This window comes from Malurus melanocephalus, unplaced genomic scaffold, assembly GCF_030028575.1.
Source record: "Malurus melanocephalus ecotype Western Australia unplaced genomic scaffold, MMel_1.1 scaffold_143, whole genome shotgun sequence".
In the NCBI taxonomy this organism is placed as follows: Eukaryota; Metazoa; Chordata; class Aves; order Passeriformes; family Maluridae; genus Malurus; species Malurus melanocephalus.
Window position 1 is genome coordinate 167358 of NW_026623375.1, and position 26641 is coordinate 193998.

The window sequence follows — 26641 nt, forward strand, 5'->3', positions numbered from 1 at the left end:
ACCGCAACCGCGTCCCGAGTGCGATTCCAGCGCGGGTGTTCGCTCCTGARTACCTGCCTCAGGTCTGCGTAACCGTGTTTAGAAGCCGCTCCCTCGCCGGCTCGGACGGGCCGTTTTTCTCCGAGCCCGCGGTGCGCGTTAACGGCGCCCGTTCCGTCTGAGGGCGAGCCCGCCGGCCCCAGGGAGGGACCAACGGTGCGCGGCACTGCAGCGAACAATTTGAATTTGCCAGGGAATTCCTAGAATTGTGAGGGATTACTCAAAAGGATGAGGCAAGAAAAGACCATCTGGTTTACTGAACTGCATCAGAATCTACAAGATACAGATACTTAGCGTCAAATAGGGGTGGCGTGGAGGGCCAGGGCAACCACACTGTCCCGGGACTGATCCACTTTTTCAGAAAGATTTTTAAAAGAGCCAGCCTAAATCATTTTTCCTGTACGATAATTTTTTAATCCTTCTGTAAAGGTGTACAACAATTTGTCATAATCTTGCAGTCGGTTGGATGCGTGGGTCAGTGGATGTGTGTGTGTGTTTGTGTGTGCACTTTTTTGTTGTAAGCCTACCTTCACTYTTCAGACTGTGTCTGTATTTTAGGCCCTTCAGAGAAACTCTGCCAAGTAGCAGGAAGCTTTTGTGTAACTTAGGGGAGTAGTGCTGTGTCTGTGGCTGCTGAATGTCGCTGTGATGGTTTTCACATATGTGAATTCAAACAGATTATCCTGGCAAAAAGACACATTCTTTTCCATGTGATCTGGTAAAAAAATCTCTCCTCTGTTTACTGCTTTTACTCTAACTAAACAGGATCATAATGGTTCACACAGCTGCTTGACCAGTTGGATTTATGCTTATGTCCTTGGATACTTTTATAAGACTCAAAAAGTATTATGCTTGTCACAGATTTAGTAAAATTTATGGATCACACACAGCAAGTTTGCAGCTATTTTAAACATTATACAACCAAGAGCTGTGTTCACAAAGAAAAGGAAAGAACCAAAAAGGGCAGACTTGTAATAATATTACATAACTCGTCAATTAAGCTGTATGTGTCAAGACCGTTCTGTGCAGACTCACATCCTGTTCCAGTAGGGCTTACCTGGCCCATGTGATACTCTGAATCAGCTTCCCCRGGCTGTGGATCAGCTGTACACACTTTACATGTATTCCAGCATGTATGAGCCAAAGCAAACACATATCAGGCAACAGCAGCACTACGGGCAATTTGCTACGTTCTGCTACTTAATATCAGCAACCTGTAACATTTTCCTGTCTCGAAAAGCGCACTGTAGCGTTAGCAGTCATTTCGTGAAATATCCATTTATCATATGTAATCAATCCTTCAAGATGTCAATGCTGTAGAGTCCAATGGCTTCATCTGGCAGATGGAGTACCAAAGCTGCTGGAAAACTTGGACAATAAAAACTTTTAGCTCCTGTTCAGTTGAAAACAACCTGAGCAACTAAAATTGATTAGAAGACCACGTTCATCTTTGACAAGCAAGTTTACTTGTTGCTAATGGGGTAAATAGCATCTAATTTAACTTTGCTAAGATTTTGACACAGTTCAATTTTAAAGAAATACTAAAGAAGCTATTTGACCTACATGCTAGCACCTAGTCTTTTTAATGAATTATTAATTTTTTTGGTAATGCATTTGGGTCTAATCATTAGCCATTCCTTGTSAAAGTGAAATGGCATTTCAAGGGGCATTCCAGGCTCGAACTTGGTCTGATTCARTATTTTCATCAGTTTTGGTAATGAAAGTATGTATGCAAGATTTGTGATATTGTTCTGGGAAAGATTTTAATCACTTGGGGAGACAAAAATGAGGAGAAAAATATTTTGACATATGTAATTCCATATTACTTAGAGTGTATTTAAAATAAAGTGCAAAGCAGTGCACTTTGAAAAAGAAAGCAGATGTATTAATATAAACTGAAATAATAGGTTACAAGCATTATATTGAAATTGGATGTGAGAGCTACAGGATACCAGAATTTAAATAATTAATAGTGAGATGTTGCTGCAAATAAATACTATTTTAGCACATAATGACATACAGAATTTGAGAACGGCAGCTGTAACCTTTTTCATTCTTTATGTAACAGATGAGGATATAGTTGAATAGTATATCCAAGTCTGGGCATGATGCCTTCAGGAAGGTGTGAGTAAGCTGGAGAGAAYCGGGAGAAGCAAACGCTGCCTGTGGTGGCGGAGCGGGGAGAAAGCGCGTCCGGCGGGCGAGATCGCCAACAGAGGGCRGCCAGGGCGAGGGCATCGTGCTGGGCAGGGGAGTGGGGAATGCTGCTCTAGGGAGCGGGGACACTGTCCCGGAGGGGAAAGACTGTCCCAGCGGGGAAGGACACTGCTCCAGAGGGGAAGGACACTGCCCGGAGGGGAAGGACACTGCTCCAGACGGGAAAGACTGTCCCAGAGGGGAAGGACACTGCTCCGGAGGGGAAAAACTGTCCCGGAGGGAAAGACACTGCTTCGGAGGGGAAAGACTGTCCCGGAGGGAAAGACACTGCTCCGGAGGGGAAAGACTGTCCCAGAGGGAAAGACTGTCCCAGAGGGGAAGGACACTGCCCGGAGGTGAAGGACACTGCCCGGAGGGAAAGGACACTGCCCGGAGGGGAAGGACACTGCCCGGAGGGGAAGGACACTGCCCGGAGGGAAAAGACTGTTCCAGAGGAGAAGGACACTGCCGCACAGGGGAACGACACTGCCTGGAGGGAAAGGACACTGCCCCAGAGGGGAAGGACACTGCCCTGGAGGGAAAGGACACTGCCCCAGAGGGGAAGGACACTACCCCGGAGTAAAGGACACTGCCCCAGAGGGGAAGGGTACTGTCCCGGGGAGAAAGAACGCTGCCCCGGAGGGAAAGGACACTGCTCTGCCCCGGGGAGCGGAGACACTGAGGGAGTGGGGACAGTGCCCGGAGGAGTGGGGGACATTACCACGTCCACCCAAGGGGACTATCAAAATATAACCTACCTGAGGCCCGGRCCCAGAGGCTATACAGAAAGCGACATAAAGAACTGAAGACAAGCTCAGCATGCCTCAGACCTAGGTGGAATCTTAATAGAGCTCCCATGCCCTGGGCAGTACAGGTGACTAGAAGTCCAAGGTGARAAAAAAAAAAAAACAAACAAAAGAACCAACGACCAAAGAGAAACAAACAAACCAAAAGAACACCTCCTGCTCAAAAGCAAAAACAAAACCAAACAGAAACAAAACACAAAAACAAAACCCCACCTAAAACCAAACCCACAACTAAAGCAAAGTCTTTGTCACAGAACATTTGCAACTCCTTAGTGGCTTARAAGCACTAATTCAATATCTTCCAAAACTTTTTATTTTGGTAAAACTCAACAGATAGGCAAAGGACTCATCAGTTCTGGAGAAATAATAGAAGCCCTGGAGAGGCAGTGGGCCTGGCTTGTGCTGTGATTGAGTAAAGGTCATGTGTGCTGTTGTTCTTGTTTTTCACCTTTCCCCATTAGATCAGCCCAGCCACTTAACCTTGAAATAAATGTTTGTTTAAATCAAAGCAATACATGAGGCTTAGTTATTGCAAAGTAAAAAGTTACAGCCTTTCAAGACAATAAAGAACAAGGCCTACTGTCTAATTATCTTTAAATAGAGCAATTACAAATTCTGATCAAATCAGGAACTACTTGAAGTCATCAATATCATAAAGAAGCAGAATTAYCTTCTTAAGCAAAAATATTTTCTCATAATTTTATGAAAAATCATGCATAGTTTTTACAAAATTATGGAGTTTAAATCAGAGTATATCACATTGCAAATATTGCTGCTTCCAAGAGGTGCACAATTCCAATAGTTCTTCCTGAGGAAAAAAGCAGGTCTGCTGCTTCCTCCTTAGACAAGAGGGTTACAGGACCTTACCAGAAGGTTAATTTAGGGAACAGCATGGCCATGTGTCTTCGAGACAGCAGATATTGCCAGAATCAGGCTTTGSCATGGCTGTAGGGGTAGCATTTGCTAGACAGAGGACTTGGTCACAATCTTCTTCAGAAGTACAGAAGTTGAGGATTTATTTTAAAATGGTGCATGTTTGAAACTGCCTGCACAGTCACCATTTAAGGCACTTGGGAGGACAGTGTTGGGAGGTGACAGCAGATCACAAAGGACTTTGTAGGCAGTGTTCCTCAGGGAAGGTCACTGGTCTTTCTGATGTTTAACACAACTATTGCCATTAGAAAGCTTCAGTAGTTCAGCAGAAATCAAACCTCCCGTGGTAKCACTGTCACACAAAGTACAATAGTCACTACTACTGAAGGACACATCTGCTATCTCCAAAGATTCTTGAAGCATAAGAAAATCACCCTTTCCATGCTGCGACTGAGAGGGATAGTTCCCTTCAACACTAGGACTCTCAAGATTGTCTTTAATTATTTCAGAGATTTTCCAGCCAACAGTATCACCAGCATGGTTTGGTGCCAACAACAGTCCTGGCCTCACCTCTATCTCTTCAGCTCTTATGTACCTGCTGGGGACGTACTGCTGGCTTGGACCTGAGGTAAACACAAGATTTTCTTCTGCAGTAACCAGATCTGTGCTTTCCGTAGGTTTCAAGGAGATCTGGGAAATCAGTTCTTGGGTGTTTAGATCAGAAATTCTATCTKCATTCACTTTGCTTGAGTTGCTGACCACTTCTCTTTCAGGTTGGCTACAAGCCTTATTCGGTCCGACCCAGTCCTAAATGAAAGAATCAGTAAGCTGGGATCATTTTTCACAGTTATTCCAAAACAATTCTTTTTTCTTTATGGCTTTGGCACAATAATCCAGATGTTTAGTGCAAATMCAACAGGCAAAGTTAGGGTAAAAAGCCTAGCTGCTAATTTCACAACATTTTAAAAGAACTTTTACAAGATTAYACCACCAGAATATAAAGCAAGCTGCTGCTATTGCTTTGGCTTTGAAAGCATGCACCTTTTGCATTCTATCTGAGTTGRGAATCACTGGAGGAGTTCCACTTCTAAGGAGCAAAAAGCCGGACAGAAGCTCTGGTGGTTAGCTAGTAAGTGGAAACAGGAAACTGAGGAACTATAAACTCTCAGAATTATCAGAACCACATGTCAGTAATTCTGCTCAGGAGCTAGAATGATTAATTCCAGAAAAAAAAAAACCCTCCTGTCATGAACTGAGAGTCATAAGAAAGAAATTAAATTTATTTCTTACCTTAAAATTCCCACTGTGCAAACTATAGAGTGGCTGAAAGAAGGTAGCTGGTGTGGGAATGCTAAAGCAGGTGAGGCTTTTTGCCCTAGAGTGGGAAAACAACACTTAAAAAAAAAGGACAGTTTTCCTGTCTTCTGTCTCCATGATACTGGTTGGATGAAACCCCCACACTTACATTAGAAAGATTGCACAAAGAGCCCACTTGTCATAATTTCTGATTTCTCATATAATTATTTATCTGCCACCTGTGCATGCATTTAATGTTTTTAACCTGAAGCACAGTGTTAGAAGTTTCCTAGAAATATGCCACAAACTTAATATACTGGTCTATTACTCATACGCACAGAGCTATTTAAGCATTTATTTATCAGCTTAATTGTTCTAAACCACTGGTTCTGAAAGTGTTTTAAAGAGTTCTAGTTTCAGTACATTTGAACAGAGAAATTCTGCCAGATATCTTTGCCCCTTTATTAGAGTCTATCTTGTAAAAAATATTTTATCATATGGATATCATGTATTTTGTTTMTCTAAGAATGGTGTGTATATGGAACATAATAATGCATGCCAAGGCAAAAAAGRAAAAGGTAGGAGATTTACCTGTGCTCTTCCAGCACAAAAGATTGCAGAGGTTGGACCAAGGCTCTAAAACCACTTTTTTTTTCTCTCTACAACTTATTCTCAAGTGAATTGGAGTCAGTTTAGTTTGCCTATATTGGTATTTTACCTACTGACTTCTRCCAGGTAAAGTAGCTAATACAGACATCAGTTGAACCACATTTATGGATTGCTGTGTACTTCCACTTTTAATTTATCTACATGAAACTTAAAAAATTTCWATGGGTTTCAACTTCTTTAACTCCAAGAGACTATCATCCTAGAACGTTGGCTGAGTTTGGGAGTCCCGAGGGTACTTTGGTCTCCTAAGGACTCTGTAGTGGGTCATTAACTATCATCAGCCAAGGAACATGTCACATTCCAAGACTGTCAGAAGAGCTTTTGGAAATTACTGAGTCTGTGCAGCAGAAGCAGGAAGGAAAAGGGATGTAATGACTCCTGATTTACTCTCTTCCGGCCATAAAGATCAAGGGGAACTTAAYGAAAATCACATACCTTGAAGAAAACTTGCAGTTCCAGAATAAATAGAGCAGCATGCCAAAACTCAGAGGTATGAATAAGAACTGCACAGTTTTGGTATTTAGGATCTTTTCAGAGACTTCTGGGACACCTCGGAAAATAATCAGGACAAAAAATTTTAATAAAAATTCTGGAAGTCAAGAGAGAACCTGAAATAACCAAGCATTGCAAATGAAACAGGCAGCTAAAGGCCTTAAGGAAAGTAATTTGGCTATGAATACTTGAAGAAAGCTAATTTGAAAAGCTTCATTTTACTGGGTATCTTCCTTTTTTTTGGAACATGGACATGAAAAGAAATGAAAGAAGATGAAAACAACATTCTTCGTACCTTCTCTCTGAAACTCTGTTGTCTCACTCCACTCACTCCACTGACTGTGGTATGAATCCTCATTTTCAGAAACTTTCCAGCGAACTCTTGCAGCATAAGCAATGCCCCTGCGAAGCTCTGCAGCTTCAATTTCTACCTGTGGCAGTGAACTGGGTAGTGTCTTGGTTAATGCAACCTGCAAAGTATTACAAAGCATTGCTGTTAATGAGACAGGATGAAAGGACAGTCTTTTAAATATTCTTTTTTTTGGTTTTTTTTCCCCTTCTCTTTTTTTTTTTTTTTTTTTTTTTTTTTTTTTTTTTTTTTTTTTTTTTTTTTTTTTTTTTAGATGCAAGAAGAGGACCTGCATGATGATAGACGACTTCTGCAGGGCTCATAAGAAGAGTTGTTGAATTTCAGTATTGAAGTTTTACATAAAATCTCTCAGTCTTGATGTGGGACACCCGAATGGCCAGCTTAGGTGAGCTGGTGGAGAGCCCTGAGCTGAGTGGCAAGGCCATTGTACCCMAAGAACAAGGCAGGATCACTGTATGCCTCATCCAGTTACCTCCCAGGACAGGCTGCTCTCCTTATACTGCAACTCATGTTGGAGAACTTCATCCAGGTACCAAGGCACATTCGACAYACTCCACCATATCTGGCACTTGCTGGCAGTGACATTGCTCTGGATGTTTAAAGGTCGATCGAGTTTTACTGCAAATAGAGGAAGCAGGGGKTTTTTTCACAGTATTTGGGACACCGCAAAAGAAGATGCATGATGCTAGATTGACTGAAGACAGGGAAGATAAAGCCGAGTCTAAAAAAGGATACTAACATAGCAGCAGGCAAAGTTAGCTCACAGGATCAGAACAGCTACTGATGTGGTATAAATTAACTCCAGTAGAGTCTAGAGATAATCTGGCAAGAAAAGAATCACTCTGGATATCACATTCTGCCTTACAATTAAATAGACAGGTTTTGAGATTTCAGGTACTAGAGCATTTCTCTGAAGTACCAGGCCAAGGGACATTCAGTTAAATCCATGACTCCCCATTACATTATTTCTTAGGGAAAAACAAAACAAACAAACAAACAAACAAATAACTGAGGCAATCCAATTGCAAATTACCCAGGGCACAAGAAAACATGATGAAGGTGAGAAGTATTCTTGAATGGTGCTCCAGAGTCAACCCTCCCTGAAGGCCAGGGAAAGTCAGGATAGAGAGGCCCAGCAATTGCATCCTTACTGGTGCAGTTCACATCGTGAACTCTCTGGGGATGAGCAGTGTTGCTTCTTTAGATTGTTTCACTCTCTATCTTTGAGACACACTTTGTTAGGCAGCACATCAGASCTATCCCAAAGCTGCTGGGTGGGGCCTGAGCTCACAGCTGTCCTGGTTCATACTTACTGTGCTCACGGGGATTGTACTCTGGAAAGGTCACATATGTATGATTACGTCCAAAGAAGTTTCCTTGGAGAGACACTCTATAACCATCTGTTTCCAAGATCGGGCTGGTTAAATTAATTGTGCAGTGGTACTGGTTCTGCATGCTCTCTGGGGCAKTCAGTTTGCAGCTGGCGTTGTCGCCCTTTGACCAGAGGCTAGAAGAACAAAAAGGCTGAAAGTTTCTTTTAAGTGATACAGTTAAGTGCTTTTCAGTTTATGGATGTGTGGCAGCTTAGCACAGAACCWCATTTTGGAAGACCATGGACCTCTTTAGTACAGACAGCAAGCAAACCAACAATCCAAAAGATGGCTGGATGGCTGGGAGGAAGTAGACACCTTCATAATCTTACTGCTGAGAGCAGCAGAACTCGCAGGAGTTGCACGTGGTGCCCAGTAGCTGCTCCCTCTGAAAGTCAGAGGGCTGCTGGCACTGCCAGGAAAGCAGGTGGGTAGGGGGTAAGGAGTGCATGGACAGTTGGTGACAAGTGCGTGGCACAGACGTAACAACAAGCTGTGCATTAAAACCTCTTTCACTGTGAACAAACCACCACTGACAGCAAAATGTGTTAGAAGTTGGTTTGTCTTTTTGTGGTTTAGCCATTTACTAGCAATTTTTTTCTCATTGCACGTGATCCCACAAGAAACTGGGATATCACGGTTTATCAGCTTGCCCGTCTTTCCCTAGATTTAAAATCCAATAAGAGTTAGGCTGTGCTGGGTCTCGTGCTGTGGCGGGGGCAAAGCCCACAGCTGGGCTCCATCTCTGCCTCTCAGGGCTGCCCTGCCTGTGCCAGGGCTGGAGCTGTGCAGACAGCTCTCAGTGTGCAGCTCTTACTTGGTGAAATGCAGCTGGAAAGGTCCATCACCCATGGGCTTCTCTGTTACCCACGTGCAGTTCACTGTAGTCACGTAGTTATTCAGGCAGCTCAGGCTGCCAGGGAGCTCTGCAGAGGGAGGAAACCAAACAGGATTCGTGTATCAGTGGATGAAGCCTTGTTCAGTTCACCAACCATATAAATGCACTGCTTGCTAGTACTTCCTTTGCTGACACTGCATCTAATCTTCCTCATCATCACAAGATCTTGTGCTGCACACTTAAGGGTCTGTGAATAATGAGCATAGGCACGTGYCTTGCTTTGTACAGTGAACCCATTGCAGACCTCCTCTTACCTGTCCCTCTTCCTCCACCAAAGAGCAGCACAGCAGCAATGCACAGCTGGAGGCCCAAGTGCCACACAACTCCTCCCATTCCAGACAGAATCTAAAACAGAATCATCATTAGGAGCAGTTTTCTTGGTACTTCTACCAACGGGTTGAAGCTTTAGCCACTTGCTTCTGCCAGCCTGACAAAAGCAGATTCTGAATCTGTCAGGGCACCAACTCAGCAATATAATTTCTTCCATAGAACTTTTCTTCTCATGGCAGTAAATAGTACTTTTCTCTAAAGCACCAGCTGCCTGAAAGGAAACTACAATTCCTGCAATTTGATCAAGAGCGGGAGAAGGTGTAGATGTTCTGTCTTTCCTTCTTCCTGCATTTTTGTTATCTGGTTTACAACAATTTAAGAGCAGCWAAGAGCCACAGTGAATTGGAACAAATGCTCATGTTTCCCCAAATCTTATTTCTGATCATAGTCAAAACCAGATGCTTAGAGAAAATGATAGCAATCGAGCACAGATGTTCATCTCAGCCTTCAGACATTTGCAGCTCAGGGCCCTCCTGGAGCAATGTAATTTTTTCATATTCAGAAGACAGACAGAACTAGAGAATGACTGATACAATCCTGGTCAAAGCACTCATTGGGATATGTAGAAACACTTACGGCCAAGTCATTACCTCAGATCACTGAAGGGTGATGTAAGGATGTTTGAAGTGTACCTTCTGCAATATGGAACACTACATCTCTACRAAGTTATGCTGGGCTCACTGTCTTTCGTTTTCAGCAAAAGTTCCATTCTGTGACTTGTCTCCTGATGAAGTTTGAATTCAAAATTATACTTTTTCGCTAGAAATTTTATGGCAACATTTAATATGAAAAATGTGGACCTGATCTACTCAGCATTATGTGGTATTTTTAAAAGCTGTTTCCAATTTGCATTATTTGCTGTAACTTGAACACAGCAAATGAGCCCAGCACTGCTGCAAGGAGAGTGCTGCTCCAAGGAGTCTAAAACCCAGAAAACTTGGGGTGAGTAGACAGAGACCACTAATCAGTATAAACAAGAACAGTTTATTGAAAAAATTAAAAAATATTGAAGGAACAAAGTTTGCACTACTTGGCTATCATGGACACTGAACTGAGCTTTACAGTTGGGGTAGCAAGAGGGTGGGGGAATGTTCTGTCTCAAAAGCCCTTGGGTTAGTTATTATTAGCAAAAAAAGAAAAAAGAAAAAAATATGAAACAAAACTTGCCAGAGATTAGGATCTCTCTTTCAGAAGCAGCTGRGGAAAAGGGAGATTGCTGGGTTAGGAGAAACAGTGAGTACAGCATTAGCACAAGACCAAGCAGATATAGCCTGGCTATARAATAAGATTGTGATTTCTAATCTACAAAGGATCTGAAGCAGTCTTGAACAGGAGTGAGCAAGAAATAGCCTATRCTTAGCAAGTATTGCTTTATAGTAATCATTAGGATTGTTTGACTGRAGAGATGAAGCAATTTGGTGGCTACCAGGAGCACCTGTAGCTGGACTCCATGACCAAAAATATCCTTCCAGTACAGGTTTCACAAAGCTAGACRGCAGCAACCACATATAACTTCTTGCATGTGAATATGCCTGCTAATGGTGTCCCTTGTCTGAATTAAATTGTAAAATGATTGCAATGTTTCAGAAACTGATCAAGAGAAAAGGAATGTTTCTGGCTTTCACTGCACCGCCTCTTCATTTTTGGGTTTTTCATAAATATCCTGTTTTGCTGCACTTCTTCAGAGTGGGGGTTGTCTAGAGGAAGCATCAACATTAGTTGATTTTAGCTGAGGGAGGCTGGAAGGCACGAAGCCTCTCCTGCTTATCATTCTAATCAGGGTTGCATCTGATCCCTGTGATAAGTACAGTAATACTGACTAAATATGAAATAGAGAGACCTGCATTCAGTAGAATTATGCATGTGCAAGAGCTTGTTCAGGCACACAAACAAATAAACAAACTTATGTCTAGATAAGTAAACTAGGACAGAATGTTTCCAGGTAATTGCTTCTAATTTGATAAACTCCCCCCACTCTGGCACAAGAAGTTCTTTGTTCGGTTCTSCAATATTTCAAGTGTGTCAGACGTTTCTGGCTCTCTAGCTCACCTGGAAGCAAATACAGCATGTTCAAATGCAAATTTTAGTGTTAGAAGCCATAAATGCTTGTCGTAACTAGGTCATGGAATACTAAATTCAGAAAGACTTATCAGAAAATGATTCAGAAAACAGCACATGACCAACTGAACAAAATTCTGCAGGGTATTAATGCAATGAGAGGAGCTAACATACAGACTGTGGATACTTATCAATGAAAAGTTATTGCAGCTACATGTGGCATTTGTAACACCATTAATTAATTTCATTTGTCCGAATCCATACTTTAAAGAAAAATTGCTGTMAATATGAAAGTGGTTCTGAAAAGGGCTATAAGAGTGATTTAGYCCTGGATAGCTTAACTCAGAAATCAGCAATTAAAGACCAAGTAAATCTCTTTAACTTAACCAAAGGAAAGGCTAAGTAGTCATTTCACAGCAGTCATAAGGATCACACTGCTCTAGTGTTGCTGCCCATGGCAGAGGATTCTATGATGCAACGAGGGGTTCACAGTGGGACAGACACAGCAGACTTGGACCCTCGAATACTCAATTTCCATTCTTTACATCTTGTGAGCTCATAATAAATAACCTGCTCTCCCTTGTCCACAATCCCTTGGCTTACATCTCCTCCAGAGGCAGCACCAACAGTCACCACAGAAAGGCAGGACACTGCCTGGCACCTGCAAAGTAAAACAGTGACAGGCAATAGCATGTCTGTACCAACAGGTACAGCCCTTCATCCATTAGGATTAACCAAAKTGCAGAGCCTCCAGAGCAATCCCTTTTGCTGGTATATGTAATTGGAGGRGTCCCCATGGTAAATCATCATCCCTGCCTGCAAGAAAAGGTCCTGTAAGAAAAATTAATGATACGTTATCTACCTTCTGAATGCCTAGGCCTCTAAGCACGTGTCTGACAGAAGYGCAGCAAATGCACACAACAGGCTTACATGAGACTTATCTTGGGGAATAAGGAAAAATTAGTTGGATTTTCTTATCTACACAGCTTATCAGAGAGAACCCCATATAATCAGCGTTTTTCTCTCTTCATCTTTGAAAAGCCATTTCCCAACAATTTGATCTCCACAAACAGCCACAAACTTTTAGATTTTATATACTTGGATCCCAGGAAAAAAAACTGTTACAAAGGATGACTACTGCAATAAAGCAATATTCATGCACACACAAATTTATACACACACATTAAAAAGTAAATCTATGTCTGTAAAGTCCCAGACACTGAGGACTATTTTGGCTGGATTCCTTTGCGTTCATCTCTTGCAGTTAGAGGGGAGTGCCTTGTTCAAGATATTCCTTCTTTCAAGCACAATCCATCAGAATTAATGCAATAGTGTTGCTTTGTGCCCAGCAAACTATAAGAACAAAAGGCACTTCTGGTGATTCTTTTGTTCTAGGTTCTTAGTTCAAGAAACAGTATCGAATTCCACACTTAGATAAAGAAAATATTKTTCAATATTTTAGCTCAGCAGATGTCCCCTAACATTACATACTGGAATGCATAGAAGAGAAATACGTTAAACTGTCTTACCAGCTCAAGAGAAATGTCCTTTTTTGCACTACTTCTGTCCCTTGATAGTTTAGGCTGTGTGGTTGAATGATCAGGCAGTAGCAGCAGTGGCATAATAAAACAGAGCTCACTGTGCCCGGTTTTAAAGATAATCTCAAGAACCAATGAAAAACTGCTCTGATTATCAGATTGAGTTAAAATACCTATATATGCAATTTCTCATTAGTCATGGAGAAACAGGAAATTTTGCTGAAGGTTTAACATTTWAAAGGCCAAGTAATTTGCTGAAAAGTGTCTGCTTGCAACGTTTATATAAAAGACCAACGAAAGAGATTTCTAAGTGACCTTAAGCCATTTCCTAGCCTTGTCTGGATATGGGGCAAAACCGCTTCCACCGGAGAGCTGTGCCCAGCTGTGTTCAGAGCCCTGCAGCAGCCCTGAGCTGCCCTATCCTGCATTTCTCCCGCAGGAGATTGCTGCACTGTGCTCAAAGGGCAGCTCTGCAAGAAAAGGCAAACCAGCACTGCAGCGCTTCTTTGTCCTGACCCTAGAGCGTCTCAGGAACAGACCTTCCCAACCCAGCTGCAATGATGCAGTGGCAGTGTCACAGCCAGAATCCATCAGGTCAGTTCTGTRCATGGGTCTAGTGCCAGAGAGGAAGAGAGAAGTGCTCACAGAACAGAATTAATAACAGTCGGTCGCTATCGGTCGCTATCAGCTTCTGGGGCCAAGAGACAGGGAGGCAGGAAATGGATATGGACACTTCCAGATTGGCACAGAGAATGGATTTGGGTGCTTCTCCCATTACCTGCTTTTTGGCCCTATCATTCCTGGGGAATTTTTTTTTTTTTTTAATTAGAACTGCTATATCCAGGGCATTTGCAGTTAGCTCCTAAGAGGTGCTGAAATCTCCCCACCTCAAACCTTCCCACATTCACAGTGACATCTTACTGCCCAAAAGCCTAATTGTTACCGCTAGCTTCTAAGGGAGCAACTCCCTTTATTTTAATAGTGTGCCTCACACTTGATTCATGAAGTSTGCCTCCTAGGGTGAGCAGAGATAACTTCTAGCCCCACATAACAGCAAACCACCACCTTCTATCAGATGCAGAGCCAGATAGTGTTCCAATAACAGAAACAGCTCCTTCAGCAGCCCTGGGGCCATCAATACAAACGGAAACAAAGAGCACACAGAACTGAGATGTAAGGGGCCCCAGAAAAACRAGTGAGTTTCTCCCTTAAGCAGCCTGGGGTCAGATACCACGGTGGGGATTCTGAAGTGAAAATAGCTGYGAGGTGAAGCTTCAGAAAACTCTTGAGACCAGCGGAAGTGCTTCTGCCCAGTACACATCCACACTGACATGAACACGATGCACGCAGCCCTTGTAGGACAGTGTGGGGCAGTCAGCTCATCGGGGCAGTGGAGCTGGGGCAATTCTCTGCTGCCTCGTGGAGGGCATGTGGGACCAGTAGCACAGCAGGGAGGATGCATCAGACACCACCTCCCATCACTTACAACAGCAGACGACAAGAAAAATGGAAAATAAAGAGGCAGAAAGCCAAAAAATCTAATGCACCCCACCCAGGAAGGCACTGAGTAGGGATGCATTGAGGGAATAATAACAACATGGGCAAAACTAAGTCATGTAGGTCCAAAATCAACATAGCAGATACCAAGGTGGTTGTGAACAATCAAAGCAGAGGATGTGGATGCAATGCAATGCTGTCCCAGCACTCATCTGTGAAAGAAACAGCTGCCTTTACCATAGTGCTCCCCCCTGTTTAGGGAGCTGCTGACAGTCTCAGCTAAGAGAAAGGGGTGAGGGAAGGGAGTTTATTGGTATCAATGCAACAACAGGTTATTACTACACTGAAAATATTCCTCATTCACCTCAAAGGATCTCTCAAAATATGACCTTCTAGAGCCAAGAAACCTGTGGGTTAGTAGCACTGTGTCTTCATGTTCAATTTCAGTATTACAGTGACTTTTTACTACAATTACATCCTGAACAAATCAGAGATGCAGAGATGTCAGAGAGAAAAACAAATTCACAGTTACAGTGCAGTTTCATATTTGGCTTTATTAGCTAGAAGAAATTGCTCAAAAATTGTTCTACTGACCTGTAAGTGCAGCAGAGCAAGTCCAAGGCAGAAGTGGCAGGCAAATCCAGGTAGGACAATGTTTCCATAATTTTGACATAATTCTAAAAGCTGCTCAATGAATATGCTTGGAAAGTGCTGGGAGAGAATCTGACTTAACAGAAAAGCTCAGTAGCAAGAGTTTGTCTAGAATTAAATATATTTTGAAGACTTTTCATTTGCAGACTCTACCTGGAAAGGCAAAGTCTTTCTGAACCCTGAGTTGTGCTTRGTCTCTAGTACACACAGTTCTGTGATGATTACATGAGAATTGGTTTTGTTCCCCATGGWCAGGTCTGGAACTCTCCATAATTAACAATCTACTACAGCTGAGTTTAAAGATCACAGAAGGAATAAAGATTAAATAAATTTAAAGATAGCAGAAGGAAAAGTAACATCACATGGTTTGGAAAGGGTAGGGGAACTTTAATGTAGCAAACATGCTTGCCATAGGTTATGGTTCTAAGGTTCCATGTACAACAAACTCTCAAGTCATGTGAGAATGCCAAGGAAAATAATTTAAAGTTCTGTACTCTTCATAAGGTTACTGCAAAGAATTCTGCACATCTACCTAAGCCGAAGGGTAACTTTCAAGGTACAATTGTTTTCTCTGACACTATAAGGGGACCTGATCTAGGATTCTAAAAAACAAAAACCCTAAAACAAACAAAACCAGGAACAATCAATCACAACAAATTTGAGACATTAGTAGGATGATGGCCATAGAAATCAGCATATTTCTGTAGACCTCAGAGGTTTCAGTTTACATAATAGAGCTTACACAAAGTAAACTTTGTTTTTCTTCTGAATTATGTTAACATTTCGTTCCTGGAGTAGTATGCAAAAGGCTCCACACTCAGCCAGGCAACATCAAAGACCTTATTTTGTCTGTGTCCCACTGACAGGGCTGTCAGAGCGACAGGAGACCCACTGCTTGACATAGCTCCGTGAAAATTCTTGTTCCTCCTGCTCAAGAGGGATGGGCCCACAAATGGCCTGACTGTTTTGCTCAAATTCACAGTCAACTGGACTGCCACAGTCTGAGTCCACAAAGCCACTGTCAATAGTGTCCAAATCYACACAGATCAAAGGATAACTGTCACCAGGCCTCGCATTGTGAGGGAAGAAGTCATAAGAGCCTTCACTGTAAGAAACACTTTCACCATCAGGAGAAGGGAGAGAGCCTGGATTTTCCAAATCCCACTGATGAGGCTGCAAGCAAAGGGCTTCTAGGAGACTGCCAACCCCTCCTTCCACTCCCCTTTCTCCCTGGTGGCTGAGTGGGACACTTGTTCTCCTCAGCTGATCTGTGGACACAGAGCCTGAGGCGAGTATTTTGTCCTGTGTGCTCAGATCAGCCAAACGCAAATCCCCGGATATTTTTCTGTCTTCATCATCAATGTTAACCTTGGGGTACCCAGGTTCTCCAGCACCATCATCTTCCTCGTTGGTGTGCTCAGGTTCCCCGTACACGTGGTTACAGTTGCACTGGCAGTTACAGGGTGTGAATTCATCAGCCACGGTCACGGTATCGATGGACAGGTGCCCATAGGACTGGTCCTCAGTCCCTCCACTGCTGCTCACACCACCCCACGGGGACTGGCCATCATGACCTGGGCCCGTCAGGCAAGACACACAGGGCTTGCAAGGCAGCTTCTTCCTCAGCTCATGGAGCTCCTCCTGTGGGGTGCTGTTGGAAGGGTGCACGGTGAAAACTTCTAGGACTTCTGGAAGGACTATTCCCCATTCAAAGAAATCAAAGGTCATTTTCATATGGGATGCACCAACCCATTTCTGCAGAAAGAGAGAGAGAGAGAGAGAGAGAGAGAGAAGTTAGCATCACAAGGTTTGAGGTTTCACAGAAATAACCAAGCTCTTATGCTTTTAGAGGCAAAATCAAACTCTAAAATCACTGACTCCTTCAATTTAACAGTGTAGGAGATGCTGTTATTGTGAGACACAGGCAACTGCAGGAGAYCTAAGTGAAGTAACTGAAAATAATTAGCTCTGAGAGGTTTACATGGCTTTGCAGTTTTCTCTGACACTCTTGTCAGGATCACAGGCTTCACAAATTCCATAAACTCAGCTCACACATTGAGACAGCACCTACAGAGAATAAGGAGTACATTCATAAAGTAAAGGTCTTCATGGCACTGAGCATATACTGGAAAGCTCTGCTCCTTACATCTGGAGACATTTGGCMTTCCCTTGAGATAGATTTCCCCTTCTGCTGCCCTAATCAGAATCCCTTGACAAGGACAGCATGATGATCTTTTAGTCTGTCACATGTTCCACTCGCTTGTGTAGCCCATTTATACCTTAAAATCTCCATTATGAGCCATGTACAGAGGTTTGAAAAAGGGAGCAGGGTCTGGGATGCAAGCCATCTTCTTCCACAGGCTGGAAGAGAAAAGAGAAAGGCTTTGGGGTAAAGCACACATTACAGATGCAAAGCAAGGCACTTCCTCATTCATTTCAAGCCACTGGAATCAYCTCCCCAGTCTCATGAGCTGGCAAGTGGATGAGGTTCCAAGGATGTCTTGTGTTGCCAGAGCCATCTAATGGCCTTCTTGTGAACCTCACTGGAGGTGAGGCCTCAGCACTGCCACACACAAATTCACCTTAAGGAAAGAGGATCCATTTCTTCCCTTCCTGGACATGCACCAAATGCTTGAAATGCATTTTCCACTGAGTTTGGGCTGGCTTGTGGTCTGCAGGCCAGAACTCTGCCCTATGCAATTCTTCTGTGGACCTGGGCTTGCAAGCTCTGCTGCTGCACCAGCCCAGCCCTTCTCCACRTCAGCACCCCATATCTCTTCAGGGGCACGAGAAACCCCAAAGGGACAGAGGCCTCCAGCCAGCACTGAGGGACCTACATCAGCTTTGGAAAGGGGCAGGCTAGCCCTGGATACTGCCCTATSTGGCAACTGCAGAGCACAGACAAGACCAGGAGAACAGCTCAGGAGGCTGTGTGGGCCTTGCTTCATCCCCATGTGGCACCATCTTGTCCCAATTGGCTGAATGACAACAGAATCCCAGAGAAAAACAGGTCACCCCCGGCAGAACATCAGCTAGAAACCACTCTTGGCTGTCCCTCACAGGCTCATAGCTGCCCATGCACAGATATACAAGACTCAAAGAAGGCTGCATGTGAACCCCACCTTTATCAAGACAGAATAAAAGCATTATTTCCCACGTCCTGAAGCATCCTTACCTCTGCTGCTTGGCCAGAAAGGTTGTAATTGAGGCCACGATTGCCACAACGATACCAAGCAGCAACAGCCATTCCATGCTTGCTGTCTGTGTCACTGCTGGAGAAAGAGACAAGGACAGTCATGCTCACCTTRCATCTATACCCTGGTCAACAAACAGGACATGGKGAGGAGGAAAAGRGCTCTTGGAACAAAAAGARTYGTCAAGCATTGSAATGGRCAGGTGCACTTGCAAGCAGATCCAAATGTACAGSCAGCCCCAAACACTCTTCTTTTGCCACACAGTGAGAATGTCAATACTGACTGCTGAGGCCTGGGGTTCACACAGAGAAAGCTAACCATACCTGTCTTTACTGGACTGCTTAAAATTTGTTCCAGTTAATTAAATTTGATTAAATTTCTGAAAGCATTCTCTGACACGGGACTGATTGATGGGGCAAGGAGATCTGGCAGCACGTACCGGCAGGGCTGGTTTTCAACAGCAGCGGGGAACTCCATTCACTCCAAAAACCACCATAGCCACTGTCCTCCCGGGGTCTGGCTCTCACTTGGAACTCATACTCAGTGTTTGCCTGCAGTTCCCACGGCAGGATCACCAGTGTCYGTTTATCTTCATGAACAGTTTTAGTCTTCTGAGCCTGTGAATGATTAAACACCAAACACTCAAGGCTAGAGTGACTGCTCTCACTTTGTTCTCACTGCTGCACAGTGAGGATGCCTGCAAAGTAACCTCTTCTGCTTTCATGTTGCTTCTGCAAGCCCATGCTCTGACTGGTCAGCAACTGCATGCAGTCCTGGGGACCCTTTMATGCAGGACAGCATGAGAATCAAATGAGTTATCAGCCTTCCTCTCAGGATGTAATACTTCTCACACAGYTTCTGCTTCTCAATTTTTGGTTTTGCCTGTTTTCAGTCTGGTCAAGCAGAGAGACATTTGTTGTAAACCGTGAAAACCCTTCTTCCACATCAGTGCTACTGTCCTGACTACTGTCCTACCTCCTCTTTTSTGACACATCCTATTTGATGGTAAACCGACATCTCACTTACCTCCCAGGTGTCAGTTCTTCTTTTGTAACGCAGCTGATATTCCAGCTCCCCRTTCAAAAAGTAGAGGGAAGAGTTCTGGTAGATGGTTTCCCAAGAAATATTGTAACCCTCTGAGAACAAAGCGGTCAGGTTGAACGGAGGCTGTGGTTTGACTGGAAGAGAGGATGGTGTTACCTTTCATGAACATAAAGCAATTCCTCCTATCCTTTAGAATCCAGCCAAGAGCAAGCTCTTGTATAGTCTAGGTATGAGACTGGTTTAAGGTGCAAATTTATCACCTACTSCTTCATGGGGAAAAGGAATTTTCCCATGAAAAGCATGGACCAAGCCAGCTCTAAGCTCAGCCTCAATAACAGCAATAAGAGCAYAGTGCTTTATGCAGTTGAGAGTACAGCAAACATTGCTTGCTGCCACTCTCAGTCCTTGCCCAGACTATCCTAGCACATAAAGTTAGAGAGTATTTATCAAATTCAGCATTTTTTACTTACCGTTGTCTGACAAATAAAATTCTTTGGAAAGCACATGCTGCCTATCAGCTATTCCTGTAACATCCACCTGGACTTTGGTATCTGCCAGGAGTTCAGTCATGTCCACAGTGCACGTATACTCTGTGTGACTTGTGTTCATTGACARCTGCAGGAGACTGCAGGTAGCCACAGTATTTTCTGGATCTTCCTCAGGAGCCCTGAAAGAGGCAAAACAAACAAGTCCACATGTATCACATGCTGTTGTTGGATTAATTTGTGGCTGAACCACCAGGCACAGGAATTTATTAAAATGAAAAATCAACATGTTCAATTAAAAAAAAAATAACTTCAACAGATTTCTTTTTTCCCTTGTACTTGCTCAGCTTGGCACCATTGAGAGAAACAGGAAAATGTTTCTGGAAAGGAAAGATGCTCTTCAGGGCTACACAGCCCAAGATGGTATCCATTTTTGGGAAGAAGGGCAGCCACAGGGGACTGGGCAGCCTGCACGAGGTTGGCCAATGCACATGGGTGAAAGATCACTRTTAACAGCAGCCAAGGGCAAGGTATTCCCATGGCAGGAGAGAAGGCAATGCCAAGGAAGATGCARCCAGCAGAGCAGTCAGCAGCAAGARGCACAGTCAGTGGAGACAGGAACCTGGGGTCTTTTGCTAGGGAAGAAATCAGCTCTAAACTGGAGTGCAAAATAGTGAAAAAGCAGCATGGCAGGAAGAACAGGATTTCTACMTAACAAAGAGGACAGAAGGTCATCACTGAGCTACGGCCCTGAAGAGGCTCCTGCTAWCTGGACTTTGCTGATCCTGATCCTACCAAGACGTACCATGTTGCAGTGAGATTGTATGAACTGGCACCCAGCTCGTTTCGCAGGATACAGGACAGGGTCTGTACATAGTCCACAAARCAAGTGAGGTTTTCACAACACACGGCTGTAAGTTTGGAGAGAGAAAACACAATATCAGCTTGGGTGATAAAGCAAGCAGAACTTTGTATCTACATAAGCACTCTTAAGGATTCCCATTAAATCTGAGAGGAACAGGTCAGTCTCCCACAACCCTCCTCCCTCCTGCTGAAGGTCTCCAGTCTTGGGGCATAAGATGTSTCCCAGCTCCACAGGGTGACAAGTCATTTACAGCTAGATAAGCATCAAAAGCCTATTAAAAACACTGTGGCAGCCAAAATCAGGAAATGCTCAAATTGTGACTGAATTTCCAGACTTATCCCTGTCCCCTGTCATACAAYCACTACAGCAGAGTCATATATTTCTGCAAGAGTCTCAGCTTATATGGCACATAGAAGAGGCATGATAACCCAATGAGAAACAGTAGCATATTCAAACATTTTAATGATACCAGTTTCTAAATTGGGTGTTRTTCTTTGCTAGTCTAGTTTTCATTGTACATCTACATAGTGCTTTACACATGTTTTTTTGTAAGTGTTATTCTAGTAATTTTTCTTTGCCATTTTCTTTTCTGYTTTCTAAAGCTTGATATCTGCAGCATCAATACTTTTTATGTTCCAGCTCCAGAGGCTTGAATTATGTTTTTTTGAGGAAGTTTAGAACAAAAAATATTTCAAATTTTTAGTTACTGTAATTTCTCTAAACCATGGAATGCAGACAGTGAGTGCACTGACAGACCAGGAACATCTGTTCCACCCTCCAGATCAATTGGCTGTCCCCACAAACAAACTCCTGCATTTACAGTCACAGGGTGCAGCAGGCGTGCCCAGCTCAGGGTGCAGCTTCCTGCTAGGCTGGGCTAAGTTCAAAGGAAAACAAAGCTCGGCTTTTCCCTGCTGAAGTCACCCATCAMAACATCGACTTCCCTGTACTCACACACTACTCTCCCCACATGAGCTCTGGGCAGTGCTCAGATTTGCATGCAAGATCTCCCAAATCCCAAAGAGTTCAGATGATGGCAGAAGAAATTTGGGAATGTTTGCAACAGACTGGTCCTAAGGATGTACACATGATTTTTTTAAACTTTCATTTTGACTTTTTGATTTCACACTGATTTCAGGATTCTGTTTTAAAATTTTCCATAAGTTTTCACTTTTCATTTTGAATCCTYGGTAGACTCTTCCTGAGGGTCCTGGACCAAGCAACTATTAGTAGTTCAGAATCCCAAACAACATGCTTTTTCTCTTTTAGCCTAACTTTATTCTCCTAGAAAAATGGGGTTAGAAATCTCTTGTATTCCTTTAGAGAGAGCAGCAAGTATTAATAAGCTATTAAGCTATGGTAATTAGTGTTCTTCTATGCTATTATGTTAATTAGTCAGACAGACTACTATTCCTAGGTAGCTGCTAAGTTGCAAGTGTGTCTTTGGGCAAGAACCTGTTAACAAAATTAAGAGGACAGATTTTTACTGGAAAAGGAATGATTAAGTGTCCTAAACCCAGTTAGTTAGATCTAGGATGAAATGTCTGTCCTTGGCAGCTTCAGAAACAAAACTCAAATACTTCTATCAGTAAGATCTAGATTGATCCAAACTGAAATTAGCACATGGTAATTCCCTGGTTTKCATCACACAAAATTCAGACCAGACATCACAATGATTCCCAGTGACAGGAAGATACAATTCTGAATGCATATTTTCTCYTAATTTAGGTCTGGAGTAGGTCCAGTGCTCTGCCTACAAGCAGCAGGTAAGATACTAAWCTTGCATGGTTCCCTGCAGACATGGTTGTCACTGCCTTTTTCTGTCCAGCTGATCTGTTCAGAAAGTCAGCTCTGAGTCAGCTGGAGCTCACAGTGTGGGTAGGAATCAGTAAAAAACAGGGAGTGACTGTATTCACAGCCCAGCCCTGAGCAAAGAGCTCAGACCAGAAGAGGCTCACTCCACTGACCCTGGCTGCCCAGCCAACAGCAGCCCTGGGATATCCTGGGCTCTGCCACCAGATCCCTTTCTGCAGCAAAGGGTTTTTTTGGTGGGGGAGATCCTACTCTAATGTCACCAGGAGACATTTCAGTGCAAGGTAGGCACTGCCTCTGCAGGCTCTGCACTCCCCAGAGCAATACACAGCCTGAGCTCTGGCAGTTGGGCACCTTCCTGTGCCTTTCCTCCACTCATCACTCCATGGAACCCTCTCCCCTGGGACTTTACCCTGTGCTTGCTGTCCCTTGTGCCATGCACATCTCATCAGAACCAGCGTACACAGCCACTGAGATAAATCCCGTGGGTGAACAACCTGGAAGAAATATCTCAGGACTTACTGTATTGGAATAAAAGGCAGAAGAAAATATTCTGGAGCCACCCTTTGTTCCTCATGGTGATTCTCACTGGATATCCTGAGGAAGGAAAAAAAAAACAAAACAAAAAAACAACCACAACCAATTAAAATTCTGYTTGGTCATCTACTTGATTAAGGTTGAGGTGGAATCAATCTTGCTTTCATTTAAATGTCTACAAGTAAAGTAAAATAAAGTGCCTTATTTGGACAATAATTTCAGCTCTCCTGTGTGTATCTACTCCTGGGCTAAGGCAGGGATGACCAASTAGCCATAAATGAGGTCAGTGAAATCTTTGCTCCTTTGCCAGCATGTGCATAGAGAAGGCAATGAATTGACTGCAGCCCAGGCTACCCAGGCAACAGGAAAGACTTTTGGGTTAAGTGCTAACCCATTTTTATTTCATTGGATCCTGCAACTAGGAATTGCTTGCCAGTAGGAGTGACAATGCTGCAGARTGAACATCTGTACAGTGAATCAGCCAAATGCACTCTGAATATCCTTGTGGGTCTGTATGAACAAAGCTAGTGAGAACTCATTGATTTGGCCTACACGTGTTTAAATAAGCATGAAATATCTACTTAAGGGACTCCAGGGAGACAGACCAGAGGAAAAAAAAAAGAAAAAAAACAGCCTCCCATATGTAGCAGCAAAGAGAATCATGCACAGCACTGACTGCAGGGGGAGGCTGCCCTGATGGTTYAGTGAGGAGAACCTACAAGAAACTCTTCAGAGAAAATGACAGCAGGATGTTTAAAACAGAGGAAATGGCATCACATGCAAATGAGCATCCAACCCACAGCCCCTGCTCCAAGATAAAGCCCTCAAGTCACATAATGCTCTAAGGCTGTGTGGCTGTGTTTTCACAGCAATTAAACATTTGCAGAAACACACAGATGTGCACAGAAAGACTTAAAAATGAGCTCCCTGCAGAGTATTGGCTGATGATACCTGGTATGGACTTCTCAAGCTATTCTCAAATGGGACAAGACTTTGGAGAAGCAACCTGTATTATTTTGGGGACATRATTTCATTGGAAGCAAGTTGCAAGGATGCATGGACAGCAAGCAGGAAGGGCCTCCAAGCCATGCCACAWAGTCTGGTCCACACTTTTAATTCAAAAACCATCACCCCTTGTCTGTTGCAGCAGACTCTGCTAAAAAGTCCATCCTTATCTTTCTTACTGGCTCCCTTTAAATACTGAAAGGTTGCAGTAAGGTCTCTCCTCAAAGCCTGCTCTTCTCCAGACTTAACAAACCCAGCTCTYGGCTGAACAAACCCTACTCTCTCAGCCTGTCATAAACAGCAGGGGTGCTCCAGCCCTTGGGGMWTCTCTGTGGCCTCCTCTGTACYCTSTACAGCAGCTCCACATCCTTCTCACATTGGGGMTCCCAAACCTGAAGGCAGAACTCCAGGTGGGGTCTCATGAGAGCAGAGRGGGASAATCCCCTCCCTCCATCTGCTGCCCACACTGCTGGGGAAGAGCCCCAGGACACAGGGGGTTCTGGGCTACCAGCACACATGGCCAGCTCATGGCCAGCTTTTCATCCACCKATGGCCCCAGGTCCTTGCCAGCCGTGCTGGTCCCAATCTGTTTGTCCCTCAACCTGCATTGATATGGGGGATTGCAARTGTCCAGCTGCCTGTGCTGCCTCCACCACGAGAAACAAACACCCAGGCAGAGAGATTCCCTTGAGGCCTCTAACACTTGGGGAACATTTGTGGTGTTCAAAAATTTCCCAGGTTTACTCAAATAATGAAAGCAAAATAAATTTAGCAGTCAGCAGAAAGCCCCTGCAGCCTGATGTGAGCTCACAGGCATGCTCTCAGGGTGTCAGAGCCCTGGTGAGATCAGCAAGGTTTGCTCCAGAGAACCACAGACACTCGGTGGCTGCAGCCCTGCAATTCTGCGGTGGGAGCAAGGGTGCAGCTGCTGCCCCTCCTTTCCTGCCAAACAAACCRTGCCCATGAAGGGCTGTTCAGCTCACAAGGAGCCCCAGGCACCCTGATACACTCCCTCAGCTGCTGCCAAAGGCAGGGCAAACTCTCCATCTCCATACTCCAGCCCTTCTTTCTGCATCACACATGGCCTTGGGTAAACACCTTTTCCTGACCCCTCTGGCCCCAGCTCTCCAAGTTTTCTCTGTACAATAATTYCTGTCATTACCATACTCCCACTGGTGCAGTCCCTGGTCAGTGAGACACAGCCCACTGCCTAACCCCACCTTGTGATCCCATCCATCTTCCAGTGCTCTTTCCCAAATCCTTGTTCCTTTGAGGAAGGCCTGCTGTTATCCTGAAACCTGCTCACTYGGCTTCGTGCTGAGCCTGGCTGTGCCACGAGCCCATCTCAGCATCGCTCTGCATTGTGACTGCCACACTCCACACTCTCAGAGTGGAAAAAAAAAACAGAGAGAGGCAACATGGAGGGAGGGAGGACCCTCAGAGAGGTCTGCAGACCCACCACTAATTTCAGAATTCAATTGGCAGGGCCTCTGGCACTTCGTATCCATGAKATTGCTGTAGCTCCCTGCTTTTATGCCCATTCCTGCTGAAATGAACTGACCAGTGCAAGGAAAGTCTTTGCTGCTTTTACTTAATGGACTGCAGTTTCTTTTAAGGGCTTCCCCTACTTTCCTTCCTCTGCTCAGAGAATGGTACCATCAACTCAAAGGGACAGACAGGACTGAACAGGAAAAAGGCAAAGCAAGAAGCCCAAGTAACTCATTGGGAAGATGTGTGACAGAGTTACCAGAGGCTGCCTTTCCAATGGGGAGAGGTTAACATACAGCCTTGTAATCTAGAAGGAAGATTCCTGAAGAAGAGCACAATAGCAACAATAAGAAAACCAGTAGGATTCTCCTCTTTCCCTGTCTCAGTGTTGTAGGAAAGGACTGCAATCTCTAAGGGCACCATAGAGAGTTTCAGTGCTTTGTGTCTGACCTCCAGATTTTTATGCCAAGACATGTGCAGAGATCTTTGCAGCAGCATCTTCAATGCCAAAGACTTCATGATTTCAGTGGAGATGTAGAGCAGCCCTTGCTCTGCAGYATTCTCCAGTCAGACCCCTGCAAGCTTCAATCCCAGCCTGGGATTGAGAACCCCATCTTTCCTACATCCATTTGTTAGACCCTTCCCATTTGTTTCCATCTGTGATTGTTCCCTGGGAGGGAAGAATGGCAGTGGGCAATGAACAGAGGCAGGATCTCATTCCCAGTCTGGCACTAGAAAAGTCCTTTCTACCACCTCATTTCATTTTCTCTGTCTGTGAAATGGAGACTCTGAGTCAGCTTCAGGCATCCTTGAAACACAGACACTAAATTCTKATGAAATGCTATTTATAAAACTGTACAGCTGCCGAGCAGCACTGCTGCAAATTCCAGTGCCTTTATGAGAGCAGAGCAATAAAGCTGATTAACATTTCCRAATATGCACATGTAAATCATACAAGTTTTTAATATATCAGAGAATAGGAAATAGGACCAATACAGACACAGACATCTATGAAGACTATTATTGTTAAAGATATGGAAATATGATCCTATAAGCTGCCAAACACGGATGCAGTGTAAGCTCACAATTTCCAGGAAACACATGTACTTAAAAATTTCCACAAAAAAA

General features: G+C 43.9%; 2 protein-coding genes across 4 annotated transcripts in view; both read right to left on the reverse strand.

Moving 5' to 3' along the window:
- Window positions 1-3374: 3374 nt before the first annotated feature.
- LOC130576468 (interleukin-9 receptor-like) lies at window positions 3375-13035 on the reverse strand. The gene is made up of 9 exons (XM_057371167.1): window positions 12927-13035; window positions 9264-9354; window positions 8929-9037; window positions 8055-8248; window positions 7214-7359; window positions 6667-6841; window positions 6315-6429; window positions 5205-5289; window positions 3375-4721 (listed from the first exon to the last, which is right to left on the reverse strand). The coding sequence occupies exons 1-9, from the start codon at window positions 13017-13019 to the stop codon at window positions 4182-4184; spliced, it is 1548 nt and encodes a 515-aa protein (XP_057227150.1). The 5' UTR covers window positions 13020-13035; the 3' UTR covers window positions 3375-4181.
- Window positions 13036-14972: 1937 nt separating this feature from the next.
- Window positions 14973-26641, reverse strand: part of IL21R (interleukin 21 receptor) — a 16226-nt gene continuing 4557 nt past the window's right edge. For all 3 annotated transcript variants that reach the window (XM_057371170.1, XM_057371169.1, XM_057371168.1), the window contains exons 2-9: window positions 23006-23080; window positions 20612-20717; window positions 19792-19988; window positions 19304-19455; window positions 18717-18894; window positions 18259-18355; window positions 17363-17444; window positions 14973-16838 (exon numbers count right to left, since the gene is read on the reverse strand). In XM_057371170.1, the coding sequence (XP_057227153.1) occupies window positions 15924-16838; window positions 17363-17444; window positions 18259-18355; window positions 18717-18894; window positions 19304-19455; window positions 19792-19988; window positions 20612-20717; window positions 23006-23060 (1782 nt within the window). In that variant the 5' untranslated portion in view covers window positions 23061-23080 and the 3' untranslated portion in view covers window positions 14973-15923. The remainder of the gene's footprint in view (window positions 16839-17362; window positions 17445-18258; window positions 18356-18716; window positions 18895-19303; window positions 19456-19791; window positions 19989-20611; window positions 20718-23005; window positions 23081-26641) is intronic.